This window comes from Vicugna pacos, chromosome 9, assembly GCF_048564905.1.
Source record: "Vicugna pacos chromosome 9, VicPac4, whole genome shotgun sequence".
NCBI lineage: Eukaryota > Metazoa > Chordata > Mammalia > Artiodactyla > Camelidae > Vicugna > Vicugna pacos.
The window spans coordinates 6,802,795-6,815,291 of record NC_132995.1 but is presented as its reverse complement, the minus strand read 5'-3'; the positions used below and the strand labels follow the sequence as shown (position 1 = coordinate 6,815,291).

Below are 12,497 nucleotides of genomic sequence, written 5' to 3'. Positions count from 1 at the left end.
TCTGGAGGAGTGAGTCAGATACTTAGACAACCAGATAAATTTTTATTTTCTCCCTGATTTATCGGTCTTTTCTGCTGAAACCCCGGAGTCCTGAGCATCTCCATGGCCAGTGCTGAACCAGGAGGACTTTATGAAATCGATCACTTTCCCAGACCCAAAGTAAAGTATCCTGAAAGAGGGTAGGGGCAGAAACAGCGGGAACAGGTTAGGTCCTAAGTGAGTAAGGAACATCCCTCCCTGCCTCCCTCGGTTTGATCTTACTCTAGCAATTATCTAAGCTTCTCTCTCCTAGGTAAGCCCCTCTCCCAAAGGAAATCAGTGCTCCTGGGCTCCCAGACCCCCTTCTGCATTAGATAGTAGGAAACCCCGCGCCTCACTCCAAGCCCTGCCTTTTCCAGTGGGCGGCTCACGCGGTCACAACGCCAGCTATCAGCACCACGAAGCCCCAGATCAGCAGCCCCACGAGGCGGCTTCTTAGCACATTCTCGGGCTTCGATGACTGTGACTGGAGGGTTGTGGACGGCTGGGGGCGACCCAGAGTCACCTCACCCGGTGCCATCTCATCCTGGGTTTCGGTGTTTGGTGATGGTATCTCCTCCACGATTCTTTTGGGCAATACTGATAGAGGAGGGGTAAGGAGCAGTTCTGGGAGGGTGGGTAGGTCCCGCCAAGGCAAGCTCTCCCCATGGCAGCCCGCCCCAGGACCCAGGCCCTCTGAGACAGAATCATGCCTCTAATTGCGTGAAGCCCCAACACACCCAGAGGGAAGCCCTGGCCCTGTGGCCAGAGGCTGCACTCTGGGCAGGAAGCCACACCCTCGTAGCCTGAAACCACACCCCTACAGGAAGTTATGCCCCATAGGCCATGCTCCTGAAGCTGACGGGCCCTCAGCCTCAGGACCCTGAATCCCCCTTCTCAACTGACCTGTGACACGAAAATGGATGATCGTGGCTGGACTGGATTTCACAGAACCCAGCTCGCAGCGGTAGATGCCTGCATCCTCTGGACTCACCATGATCTTGGTCAGGGTTGGCTGTATCCCCTTGGACATCAAGGTCTCAGAATTGTTCTGCCAAACCTAGACCCAAGCTCAAGGGGTCACAGAGGCCTGGGGAATTCAGGGGTTGGGGGGAGTACAGGGGTGAGAAGATCATGGGACTTCAGTGGGGAGATGGGAGTCCAGGGTGTACTAGTTAGGGCAGGGGTCCCAGGGGGTCAGAAGAAGCCAAACTTGTCATGGTTTGGACATTGTCATGGGTCATGGACATTGTGGATCCAGGCTTGTGAATTCAGGTGCCGGGGGCTCATACAAGCCTGATGGACTTGGAGTGTAAGCGAAACAGGAGTTCGAGGGCCGCACCCTGTAAAAGCTGTAATCGGTCAGGCCTTGAGAGATTTTATGCCAGTTGAGCTCACAGTCCAGGATCATATCTTCCATTTGATGGACCTCGACTTTGCGCTCTGGGGATAGGGGGTTACTGTGGGATGCTCTTTCACTGTCCTTTGCCCTTTCCCAACCCCCTTCCACTTGGTATCGCCCCGCCATTTCTCGTTGTCTGACTCCAGTCTCCGCCCTTTTTAGAGTCGGCCTCTGCTCTGGCTCCGCCCCTCTTACGCCAACCCCTCCTGCTGGGGCGAAGTCTCTCACCTCCGCAATCCAAGGACTTTCGACAAGCGTGAACCTGCTCCTGGCAGGTACTGCACCAGATCAGAGGCTGCAACATCAAACCTGAAGGGACAGGATCAAGGAAGCGGGGCTAAAAGGAGAGGGCAGGGCCAAGGGCTGGGGCTGGGTCGAGTGCTGAGTCCCTAGGTGGGGCTCGAATGCAGGCCTGTAGGAAGCAGGCTCTACCAGGCTCAGCAAAGCATGCAAATAGAATATGACCCGTTTCCCAAGAACTCTGAGATGCAGAAGGAATAGTGGAGACCAAGCAACCTGACGCAGAGAATGAAAAAAACACAGACCCCAAAGAGGGAGGCTGGATACTCTCGGGGCAGGGATAAGGGATGGAGGACCAGTTTCCATAATCCGGACTCACCACATTTGTTGGGACAAAAACCTGCCTCGGAAAAGAGAAAAAAACAAAACAAACAAACAAAAAAAGAGCATCAGATTTCTAAGTGAGGGGGGAGGGTATAGCTCAGTAGTAGAGTGCTTGCTTAGCATGCATGAGGTCCTGGGTTCAATCCCCAGTACTGCCATTAAAAAAATAAATAAACCTAATTACCTCCCCCACCAAAATAAATAAAGAAAAATAAAGAAAGGATTGTTAATTTTTTAAAAAGTTTCTAAGTGAAAGGAGATGAGAGAAGGAGGCAAAGGAACAGGGTAGGGCTGGGTCTCTTGGATTGAAGGGAGGAAGGACCGCGGAGTCTGGACCCCTGGGTCTGAAGGAGGAGAGGGTTGGGAGAGCTGAGGGATCAGAGTCAGAGAAGCAGAAGGCTGGGGACAGGGACTCTCGGACTGCGGAAGAAGAAGGCTGGGGTGCCCAACTCCTATCTTCTCTCACCCTCTTTTTGAAACTGAGCAGCGTAGCTGGCAAAGGTATCCTTTGCCAGGTGCAACATCCACAACAGCTCTTTCACAAAGAGCTGACCTAGGAAGAAGAAGGATGACACAGAGTAGTTCAGCGCCCCTGCCCCTCCCAGGCATGAGTTACAGGAAAGCTGGCCTCTGTCGACAGAGCCTGACATTCAGCTTTTGGGTCTTCTTGGGAAAGGTAAAATTTAATGACCACATAACATAATGTTAGTCACTGGGCTAAGAAACACCTGGGTGAAGGCATTGTTATGGTCTCCGTTTGAGAGGTGACAAAGCTGCCAAATTTTTTCACTCAAGACCATACAGTTAGGAAATGGCAAGCCAGAACTGGAACTGAGGCTGTCTGGCTCCAGAGCCCAGTACCTGACAACCAGACCGGGTGTCACCAGCAGTCACTTCCCTGAGAGATTCTGGAGGCCCTCCTCTGTCCCCTCTGTGCATTTACCATTTACGTCGCTGTCTGTGACGCGTTTCATATCCTTCAGCAAACTCCAGGATGCTTTTTCTAGTGTTGGTTTGTCTGGGGAGGGGGGTGGGCGAGAATAGAACCCCAGATTCCAAGCTTCATTGTCTCATTGACTCACCTAGTCTTAGAAACTACAATACCCATGGGCCCAATGGTCAAGGACAGGCCTGGTTAAGGGATTTGCCGCCGCCCCCCGTTGCCTTCTGGGAGTTGTAGTCTTATTACATAAAACTGCAGGATCAAGGATAGGGGAAATACTGTATTTGCCAGTCCTGGAGAGCCCCAAAATCTGCATCCCAGCTTTCTCCATTCCCAGGAAAATCTGCTCCAGCCCTTTCTCCCCTGCACCTCCCAGCAATCCTAGCCCCTGAACCCTCCTTTCCCAGAACCCAGGAGTCTGCACTCCGCCCTGCCCTCACCGACGACCCCCATATAGGAGTCCTCGTCAATCGGCAGATTCTTGAAATCCTCCACGGCTTCCTTTACCCTTATCATCAAGTTTTTGTGATCCTTGGCCTCCAGGTGGCCAGGCAGGTAATCAGTCTCTAAGGAGTTTAGAGCTTCCACGACCTTTGGATCACACATGACACAGCCCCGGGCAGGAAGCAGACAGGCGGCCAGCGCCGCCACCAGGAGGGGAAGCCACCGCTGCCCCATGGTGGCCCCAGCGCTCAGTTGCCGCTGAACTCCAGGGTGAGTCCTCTTATCCTAAACCGAGGAGGTGAACGCTAAACAGAGAGAAGCTCTTCCCCGAGACTAATGGAGTCCCAATTTGCAGGGCGCACAATTCTCGTTAGGAAACAGAGTCTCAATGCACCCTAAAAAGCCGCTGCTTGACCTTGGCACCTGACTGTTGTATCCTCGAACACTAGGGTTCACTGAGGAGTCCAGGTTCTGAGGGTCTTTAGAGAAGACGATCAAGCCACGTCTTTCCACTCTTTTCCCACGACTAAAATTAGGGATTTTGTTTTGCGAGGGTGAGGTTGGTAGCGTGGAATAGAGCTTTTGGTTGGGATCACAGTCACGGTTCACCCCTTACTACTAGGAACTCCCACATCCTCCACCTTCTCGCTACTCACGTGGGACCCCGAATTCCCAAGAGATATTTCCTGGGGTTTCCTTGGCCCCGCCCAGAAGCCCAACTCTTAGTCTGATTGGGCAGCAACATACGGTGGCCCCGCCTATCGCTCCATGATGTCACAGAAGCAGCAGCCTATTCAGACTAGAATTTTGCCAGCATCTACCGCAGGGAGGTCCCCTGTCAGCTCTGGTTTCCAGAGCCAAGGAAAGGGCTTCTAGCCTTCAGTCTCCTTCCCTTTCTGAGCCCCTGGACCCAGGCTTTTGGCTAGATGCCCAAGGCCCTTTGGAAACCCTGTCGTCGAGCTACGAAAAGGCGGAAAGTGGCCCTTTCTAGCCCTAGGACTAGGACTCCCAGAAGGCTTCCGGGTCTTTTCATAGCAAATTACCACAGCCAACCCCATAGCTTCATGGGAAATGTAGTTCAAGAAATATAAACTTTGCTCACTCCCTCCTCCATCCACCTTCTCTCTCTAGTCTCTAGGGTTGGATGCCAAGGTCCCAGAGGAAAAAGAGGCCTGGGAACCAATACTGAGAGGCTCTGAGAAAGGCATTGATGCTCCAGGACCACAACCCATACAAGTGCAGTAGCAAGAGAGCAATGTCCCAAGATATGAGTGATGAGAGTCCCCGAAATTTCCACACCTTTACTCCTCCTCACTCACACACACACTCATGCACACAAGACTCCAAAAAACCTGCAGAGACAGGTTGGTGGTGTGGACTTTTAATTCATACCTCCCTCTCTCCCACCTATGGCTGCTGAATAGAGAGTGGTCCCCCAAAGCTCCCTGAGAAGGCTAGAAAAGAGCTTCGATTCTCAAACAATTCTGTAATAAAATCTACCTCCATTCCCTTCAAAAAGCATCAAAGGGGTCCTGAAATATGAGCCAAGAATCACATCACATCCTCTTTGGCCAGACCCTGTGCTGCTGCCTGGGTGGGAGCCCAGTCTGGGGTCTGCATACCTTCTGGTCTTTTCATCTCTGACTTGCCTGAAGCCAGGTTCAGTGCTCCTGGAAATTCAGGGGCAGATAGGGGTTGGCAAAGGGCACAGTACCTGCAGCTTTCTGAAAGCCCAGAGGGTACCCTTATGCCAGCTGACTGTCAGTAATTGACCTCATCATCTCCTGCAGCCTCACTACAGAGGAGAAAACTTCCTTAATTGGGAGAGGCAACCTGAACTTGGCACCAAAGTGTGCATGCCTACCTTTGGCAGTTTTTGAGCTTCAAAACAAAAGGCCCCTAGATTTCTGGAAAGCCTTGCCCCTTAAGCTGCCACTCTCCCTTTCCCCACCTCTCACGTTTTAGCATATCTGTAGTTTTTTCAGGGGCTGAGAATTTGGGTCCAGTTTCACTCTGTGCACAAACTTTCCCAGCTACAGATCGTTTACCTTCCATCACGTTCTAAAAGTGGTGAGGTGTTGCGCCCCTGGTTATATCTTCATTAGCTTCTTGGCCAAGGTTACCTGGAATTCCAGAATCCCATCCCCTCTGAAAGGGCTCCACAAGTTCATTACAGGCATTAGAGCTGACTCTCTCTAACGCAAATCCCCCCTCTAAAATCACTCCAGAAACACCGAAGGGGAGTTGGTAAATACTTGCTGTAGAGTATCCATGAGTTTCTTCAGTCCTGATGACCCAGGGGAGGAGAAATATCTCTTCTAGAAAAGATCAGGCTGGTCAAACACTGGAGCAGGCAGTTCTCTGCTCCTAGGGGTGGCAGCCATCTAGAAGTACTCTGGACAAGGACTGAGAAGAACAGATAGATACTGTGCCTTCTAGAACTGCCATAAGCTTCTCCAGACATTGCCAGCCATCATGAAAAGATCTGCCGGTTCTAGAATGTTCAGGCAGTTGCAGAAAGCCACTTCCTTTTTTTAACCCCCCTCAAAGTCTAGCCAACTAGAATCACTCTTAAAATGAATGTCCGCCTGCTACAGGACCACAATCTCCTCCAGAAGCTGCTAGGCTTCCAGAGCACATAACGCTGGTTCCAAGTTGGTCAGGCTATTCCCGAAAGCTTCCCTGCTGTCCAGCCTACATGTGGAGTGGAGACAAGTCTGCATTAATGCCCACCCACTCAGGCAGGAAGGCAGCCTTAGGTTTAAAGATTTTCAGGAATTTGGAGTTAGGCAGGGTGAAGTTGGCCAGGTAGACAGTGTCTCCACCAGCCAGGTAGGCGGCCCAGAAGCCAAAGGTACCGATAGTCATGATGGTGTGGTTGCACTGCACGAGGAGAGCAAAGTCCTTACCAGGGGCATCCTCCTGCCCATTTCCAGCAAAGATCACATCCCCCTGGGAGGTGTCAATATTTTTCCGGCACCACCCCATGCCATTGCTGGTGACCACAAAGATGGGGGCTTCATGCCGGGCCCGGAACCAGTCCATAGCCTGCTGGAGGTAAGAGTGATCTCCCACCACACCCTTCCAGCGGTGGGGCATCACCTCCAGATAGTCCCCCCGGCGCACGTGCACACCCACGAAGGTGCTCGGGCGCTTCCCAGTGCGTCGCAGGCGGAGTTGACTCAGTAAACGCTGGGCATCTTGCCTGAGGTAGTCGTGCAGGGTGAACTCGCGGAGGATCTGTTCCCGGAGATGGTGGAAGAAGGTCCAGGAGCAGGGGAAGCCGGTGAGCTTCAGCCAAGGCTCCTCCAAGTGGGCGTACTCCTCCGACATCCAGTCGTGCAGCTCGAGCTCCCGCCAAGGCGCGTGGCGGTCCACCTCGGGCGCCAGCACGGGCAGGGTGATGCGGAACACGGGGGCCAAGGCAGCGTGCATAGAGGGCTGGATGAAGGCCTGGCGGCCGTTCAGCTGGGCCAGGGCCAGCAGCGTGGCGTACTGCCCCATCTGGTTCCCAAACCGACCGTCTGGGTAGATAGTCCAGGTTCCTGAGAACGAGGCTGGATGCTTGGGACAGGAAATGGAGGCATTGGGATTTACAGGCGTGCCCGACAGGCAGAAGATGGCCACAGGGGATGTCACCAGGTTATGGTCTGGACACAGGGCAGACAGGTCCAAGGCATCATGAAGGAGGTCTTGGTGGATGTGGAAGAAGAGGATTGCAGCAGAAACACAGACCAGCAGTAAGGTCAGACAGAGGTGACGGCGGCTGGGGGCCCACATGGCTGCAGGGGAGGAAAAGTGAATGAGTACTCAGAGCTTGAGGTTGGATATCAGGGAAGGGAGGCCCGGGGAAGGAGGAAATAATGGGTTTGGACTCCTGGGTCCAACGGAAAAGGGGATCAGGGCTCCTAGATCTGAGTTAGGAGATGCTGGAGCCTTGGAATTTCAAGGCATGGGAGATGGTGAAAATTTGTGGTTTCCAAAATAGCAATGGTCCATGACCCACCACCTTGTCCTCACATCTTGGAATCTCACTCTCCCAGGCTGTAAGGTGTACTGAGGTTAGACAGTGTTCCCCCAGTTCCTTTCTCCACGTACCTGTGTGTGAGGGGGAAAGTCCATCACAGAGGTGACAGGAAGTGACAGGCCAAGTCCAACGTGAGAGGCTGAGGCCCGGAGGAATTCTGATTCATGGAGGAGCAGGAGTTGGGGATTGGGGGTGAGGGGGACTTCTGGGGTCGTAGGGGGTTAGAAGTTGAGAGTGCGCATCCTAGGACTGAAGATCCAACTCCTGAGTCCGAAGCATCCGCATCTCCCACGTACCTGAACTCCTGGCCGATGGCAGATCCACAGTCGCCTTGGCGTGGCCGGAGCGCTCCGTCTGCAAGTGCAGCCCACATCCGGCGGCCTCCGGAACAGTGCACTCAAGGCTCCCTGGCCCAACAACCCTCCCCCTCCACGCCGCCTCCCCAGACTGGCTGCGAGGGCTCGGGGAGGGGAGGTACGAGAGGGAGCGCGGTCCGGAGGTTCACAGCCTCCGCCCCTCCCGGGCCAAGCAGGTAGCTCGGAGGCGGAGCCCCGCCCCTTCCCTGGCGGCGAGCCTGACTCCCCAGGCTAGGGTGACAGCCCCCGCCCTCTGAATCCTCCCCGGACCGGGAGATCCTCGCTCCAGCCGCCTCGTCCCCGCAACTGGCCAGCCTGGGGCAGCCTACTTGGCCTCTCAGCAGCCGCATCCTTCCGTGGACGTGGAGATCTAGTGCCAGCTGCAATGCTGGACCCAGATATTCTGGTCCATCGACCTCTCCTCTTCCCCTCCAGTTCTGGGTTCGGCCATCCGCGCTGGGTACCTGGATGCGCCGAGTCTGGCCACGCCCCAGTGACTGGGGAGGACCCGGGCCGTGGCGGACAGCGCGATCCTCCGCTCCCTCCTCGAGGTGGGGCGGGGGCGAAGTGGGATGCAAAACCTGTTTTCCAGGCTGCTGCTCCAGCGGATGCAAAACCTCCTCCAGCTCTTAGGGTTTCGGCGCGAGAGCCTCCGGCGCGAAAGCGTCCCGGCGCCCACCAGGGGCCGCTGATTCCCCATGCGTCCCGTCCACCTACAAATTAGAACGTCACGGCTCCCAGTCTCTCCTTTGGGGGATCTTGGGGTCTTACGCCTGATTGCTGCTTTCTAGAAGGGCACTACCCGGAGGCGGCTTCTCCGGAGGACGGGAGCCGAGAAAGCAAGAATGGAAGAGTTTCTCTTCCCCGCCTCCCGCAGGAACCGCAGCAGCTGCCGCCTGGAGCAAAAGCGACGCTCCTCTGCAGACCTGAAGCGCTTTCCCTTGTCGAAGGCCCCTCCCCACCCGCCCCCACCCTGGCCAGAGCAGTCTGATCATTGCCATTCAAGAAATCAGATCCAGGAATTGGACTTGGCTCCCCAGAGGTTTGACCGTTATTTCCCCAGACCCAGGACTCCAGGCTGTGAAGTCCAAGCCCCAACAGTCAACTTCTCATTCAGATCTGGTGTCCAATCTCTTGCACCCTTAGATTCTGGGAAATTGCCACTCCCCCCGCCACCCCGATTCCCTTTGAGATCTTGGGTCTAACTTCCCCCTCCAGAGCCTTGGTCAGTTGCCAACTCCGAGTCAAAGATTTTCACCCTCCTCTCCCCCTTCCCCTCCCCAGGCTATTTTAAGGACAACTGTCTGAGCCTGGGTAGCTTCTCTGGTGAAAGAAACACCAGGATTGCATCAGGAAGGAGGAGGCTGGGATGTTTGGTGTTTGGGTGCCCGGGCTGAGGTCGCTGAGGTTAAGGTTGGAGGCTTCTGGATCAGGACACCTGTGTCCTTACTGAGAACACTTTTGTCATGTGCTGCCTACTGACTTCCTGATGATCTAGGAACCACAGTCTCTGAACCCCAGAAACCTAGACATTGAAGTGGGATGCAGAAATTCCAGTTGTGGGTCACAAGGTGCATCAATCAGCCAGTGAGGCAGTTTTCCAGGCCGCCAGCCCCCTCCTCCCTCAGACCCAGGAATCTGAAACCCCAGCTCCCACCTCCCTCAGACCCAAGAGACTGGGCCACCAGCCCCTTTCATCCAGGTCACAGTTAATCAGATCCCTATCCCCCTGATTCCAAAGACTCAGGAGTCCAGGCCCCCAGCTAGAAGGACCCCCGATTGCATCATCCACTCAGGCTGACCTGGCCACGGTGGAATCCTAGCTTCTGCCAAGTGGGTCAGATATCATGCGTCAGGCGTCAGGAAGGTGATTGGGCAGGTCCATCTGGATATAAATTCTGGAGCTTCTGCATCCATCCCAAGAGACTTGGGTGTCCCGTCAGCTGGGAATCCAGCTGGTGCAGGAGGACCCAGGCATCTGTACTACCTGAGCAACCATCCATGGATCTGCTTCCCCAGATGACCAGGATCTTAAACAGAATCTAGACCATTCAGCTCTTCAAACCCTGGACCCCAGACCTCATCTGAAGACGTGAGCCATTGATGGACTGGGACGAGGCCAAGTTCGAGCATCGGGGACTGTGGGTCCCAGTGCTCACTGTCCTTCTGCTGGGAGCCTGCCAGGCACGCCCCATTCCTGACTCCAGCCCCCTCCTCCAATTCGGGGGCCAAGTCCGGCAGCGGTACCTCTACACGGATGACGTCCAGGAGACAGAAGCCCACCTGGAGATCAGGGCTGACGGCACAGTGGTGGGGGTGGCCCGCCAGAGCCCTGAAAGTGAGTGTGTGGGTAGGGCCTGGCCCTGAGGGAGGAGCAACTTGGGGCCCAGACTCCTGGGTCGAAGGGAGAAGGGGGACTTTCTGAGTCCCTGACCACTTTCTTCCCTTAGGTCTCTTGGAGCTGAAAGCCCTGAAGCCAGGGGTAATTCAGATCTTGGGAGTCAAGACATCCAGGTTCCTATGCCAGGGACCAGATGGGAGGCTGTATGGATCGGTGAGTTTCTGGGACCCCCATCCTTGCACCCCACCGTTCCTCTTAACACTCTTATAATCTAGGGACCACATCTTGCACCTTTGACCTTGGCTCCTACGTGCCTGGCTCATGCTGGATGCAGGGTCGCAGTAAAGTGAACATGACCTTGAGTGCTAGCCAGATGCCCCTGCCAGGACTTCGAGAGCCTCGACTGATCCCTGGGCTGGAATATTCCTCTCTGTGAAGTTGGGGCAGGGAGGTGGGAGTTGCAGGACTGCTTCTGTTGTTTTGTGTCCTGGGGAAGGGGGCTAAGGACCTGGATTCCACATCTGAGGAAGGAGGGCTCCCCCAGCTCCCCAGGAGTCTGGGAACCCCTGCATCCAGTTAGAGTACAGGACTCAGTGGTCTGAAAGGAGAGGGAGCTGGGGGCCTGGACTCCTGAGTCTGGGAGAGGATGGGGCTGGGGGCCTGGACTCCTGGGTCCTGCAGCAGGAAGATGTACAGGAGTCAGTCCCACATCTCTGACCTGTGTTCTCCCCGCTTCAGCTCCACTTCAATCCAGAGGCCTGCAGCTTCCGGGAGTTGCTTCTTGAGGATGGATACAACGTTTATCAGTCTGAGGCTTTTGGCTTCCCACTCCGCCTGCCCCCCAGCAGCTCCTCGAATCGGGATCCAGCTACCCGGGGACCTTCCCGCTTCCTGCCGCTGCCAGGCCTGCCCCCGGCACCTCCAAAGCATCCAGGGATCTTGGCTCCCGAGCCTCCTGACGTGGGCTCCTCAGACCCCCTGAGCATGGTGGGGCCTTCATACAGCAGAAGCCCCAGCTACACTTCCTGAAGCTGCCGGCTGTTTATTATCACGTCTCCTCTTTATTTATTGAGTTATTTATCTTATTTATTTTTTTATTTTTCTTACTTGGGATAATAAAGAGTCTGAGAGGAGGATCAGAGTGAGCACGTGTGTTTAAAAGAGGAAATGGGTTTGCTTCCTTGTCTTCCTTGGTACCCCATTGCCAGGGAGGATCCCAGCCGCTTCCCAGCCCTTTTCTGCTCCACAAAGGCATCCCCAAGGACTCTGGGCTATCCCTGCCCTTTGACAGGACAGGACTTGTAATTTTCCCATCCCTCCCTCTTCCCCTGCTCCCAGCCTCGTGGTAGTGTTGAAGGAACTATTTCCTCGAGGTACCTCAATAACAGGGGACATTTTTAAAGTGACACAGCACATCCACAGCCTCATGGGAGATGTAGTTTTCTGGGTTCATTTAGCAGTAGGAATGAGAAGACATCTTGGAACTCAAGATTGGGCAAGGACCCTTGGGTTCCAGGGGTGTAATTTGTGCTAGAAAGGCACTCTCGGGTCCTGAGAGATCAGAGAGCTAGGACATCAGGATTTCAGAAGAACAGGGGAATTGGAACTGCGCACCCTGGTCCAAGAGAAGAATAACCAGAGATTGGGAGTCCTGAGTCTCAAGAAGAGGACTTGAGTATCTGAGTGCTTCCATCCAGGTGCTTATGGACGTTGGAGTGTAATGACTGTTTCACAGAATCCAATCTCAGTGAGCACTCTCCCTCCCTTCCCACTACCTAGATTTCCATACTGCTCTTCAAGTTATTTCCTGGGTAGGAAGGACATGAAGACAAAGATTTAGACTATACTTTGCAAAGGATCATGGGTCAGCCTTGGCTGCATCCCCGGTGTCTGACTGACTACAGCAGCCTCATAGGGGTTGTGGTCTCAAGCCCTAATAAATTCCAAGGTCCAAGGGAGAGGAAAACCTCAGACAAAAGAAATACAAGTGTGGGTCCCAGAAGGTCATGGGAGGGATTCAATATCTGGAGGCAATGAAAGTCTGTGTCTTGTAGAAAGGATGGTTTCTACTCCGATGGTACCAGACTGGTTCAGTCAAGGGAGAGTTCTCACTGGAAACAGAATCTGAAATGCCCCAAGGGGGCAGTGACCCAGATAAATGGGAGGACAGAAACCTAGGAGGAGAGAGAAGGACAAAGATGGTTAGTGTCCCCTTGTCCAAAGAGCATCCCCTGAGGTTGCTGCCAGGGACAGGACTGCTGATCTTCCTCAAGATCTGCTCCAGCATCTCTGTTTCTAGACTCAACTCCTGGCAGGTTCCACTGGGTGAGGTACAAAATATG

General features: G+C 54.3%; 3 protein-coding genes across 9 annotated transcripts; 1 reads left to right on the top strand and 2 right to left on the bottom strand.

Annotated features, from left to right (window-relative positions):
* Nucleotides 1-22: 22 nt before the first annotated feature.
* Nucleotides 23-5,603, bottom strand: IZUMO1 (izumo sperm-oocyte fusion 1). 6 transcript variants are annotated; one of them, XM_072966712.1, is made up of 9 exons: nucleotides 5,480-5,603; nucleotides 2,988-3,062; nucleotides 2,511-2,597; nucleotides 2,040-2,060; nucleotides 1,649-1,729; nucleotides 1,361-1,461; nucleotides 925-1,078; nucleotides 411-618; nucleotides 23-169 (listed from the first exon to the last, which is right to left on the bottom strand). In XM_072966712.1, exons 1-9 carry the CDS (start codon nucleotides 5,484-5,486, stop codon nucleotides 43-45), a joined length of 861 nt encoding a protein of 286 aa, XP_072822813.1. In that variant the 5' UTR covers nucleotides 5,487-5,603; the 3' UTR covers nucleotides 23-42. The 6 variants fall into 6 exon arrangements, with proteins under 6 accessions (XP_072822813.1, XP_031537862.1, XP_006208730.2 ...); XM_031682002.2 differs by lacking the exon at nucleotides 5,480-5,603 and adding an exon at nucleotides 3,428-4,637 and having other exon boundaries at nucleotides 378-618; XM_006208668.4 differs by lacking the exon at nucleotides 5,480-5,603 and adding an exon at nucleotides 3,428-4,637.
* Nucleotides 4,797-7,887, bottom strand: FUT1 (fucosyltransferase 1 (H blood group)). 2 transcript variants are annotated; one of them, XM_015242915.3, is made up of 2 exons: nucleotides 7,755-7,887; nucleotides 4,797-7,213 (listed from the first exon to the last, which is right to left on the bottom strand). In XM_015242915.3, the coding sequence occupies exon 2, from the start codon at nucleotides 7,209-7,211 to the stop codon at nucleotides 6,126-6,128; it is 1,086 nt and encodes a 361-aa protein (XP_015098401.1). In that variant the 5' UTR covers nucleotides 7,212-7,213; nucleotides 7,755-7,887; the 3' UTR covers nucleotides 4,797-6,125. The 2 variants fall into 2 exon arrangements, with proteins under 2 accessions (XP_015098401.1, XP_072822815.1); XM_072966714.1 differs by lacking the exon at nucleotides 7,755-7,887 and adding an exon at nucleotides 7,530-7,741.
* Nucleotides 7,888-9,716: 1,829 nt separating this feature from the next.
* Nucleotides 9,717-11,291, top strand: FGF21 (fibroblast growth factor 21). The gene is made up of 3 exons (XM_006208492.4): nucleotides 9,717-10,152; nucleotides 10,265-10,368; nucleotides 10,894-11,291. The coding sequence occupies exons 1-3, from the start codon at nucleotides 9,918-9,920 to the stop codon at nucleotides 11,182-11,184; spliced, it is 630 nt and encodes a 209-aa protein (XP_006208554.2). The 5' UTR covers nucleotides 9,717-9,917; the 3' UTR covers nucleotides 11,185-11,291.
* Nucleotides 11,292-12,497: the final 1,206 nt, after the last annotated feature.

Bases quoted from the DNA above. Each gene is read 5' to 3' on its own strand.
- IZUMO1 (XM_006208668.4), bottom strand. From the start codon at position 3,665: ATGGGGCAGCGGTGGCTTCCCCTCCTGGTGGCGGCGCTGGCCGCCTGT. The intron at 619-924 runs GTCAGTTGAGAA...CTCCTCTATCAG, and splicing joins CATCCATTTTCGTGTCACAG to TATTGCCCAAAAGAATCGTG. The intron at 170-410 runs GTGAGCCGCCCA...ACCCTCTTTCAG, and splicing joins ATAGCTGGCGTTGTGACCGC to GATACTTTACTTTGGGTCTG.
- FUT1 (XM_015242915.3), bottom strand. From the start codon at position 7,211: ATGTGGGCCCCCAGCCGCCGTCACCTCTGTCTGACCTTACTGCTGGTC.
- FGF21 (XM_006208492.4), top strand. From the start codon at position 9,918: ATGGACTGGGACGAGGCCAAGTTCGAGCATCGGGGACTGTGGGTCCCA. The intron at 10,153-10,264 runs GTGAGTGTGTGG...TTCTTCCCTTAG, and splicing joins GGCCCGCCAGAGCCCTGAAA to GTCTCTTGGAGCTGAAAGCC. The intron at 10,369-10,893 runs GTGAGTTTCTGG...TCCCCGCTTCAG, and splicing joins ATGGGAGGCTGTATGGATCG to CTCCACTTCAATCCAGAGGC.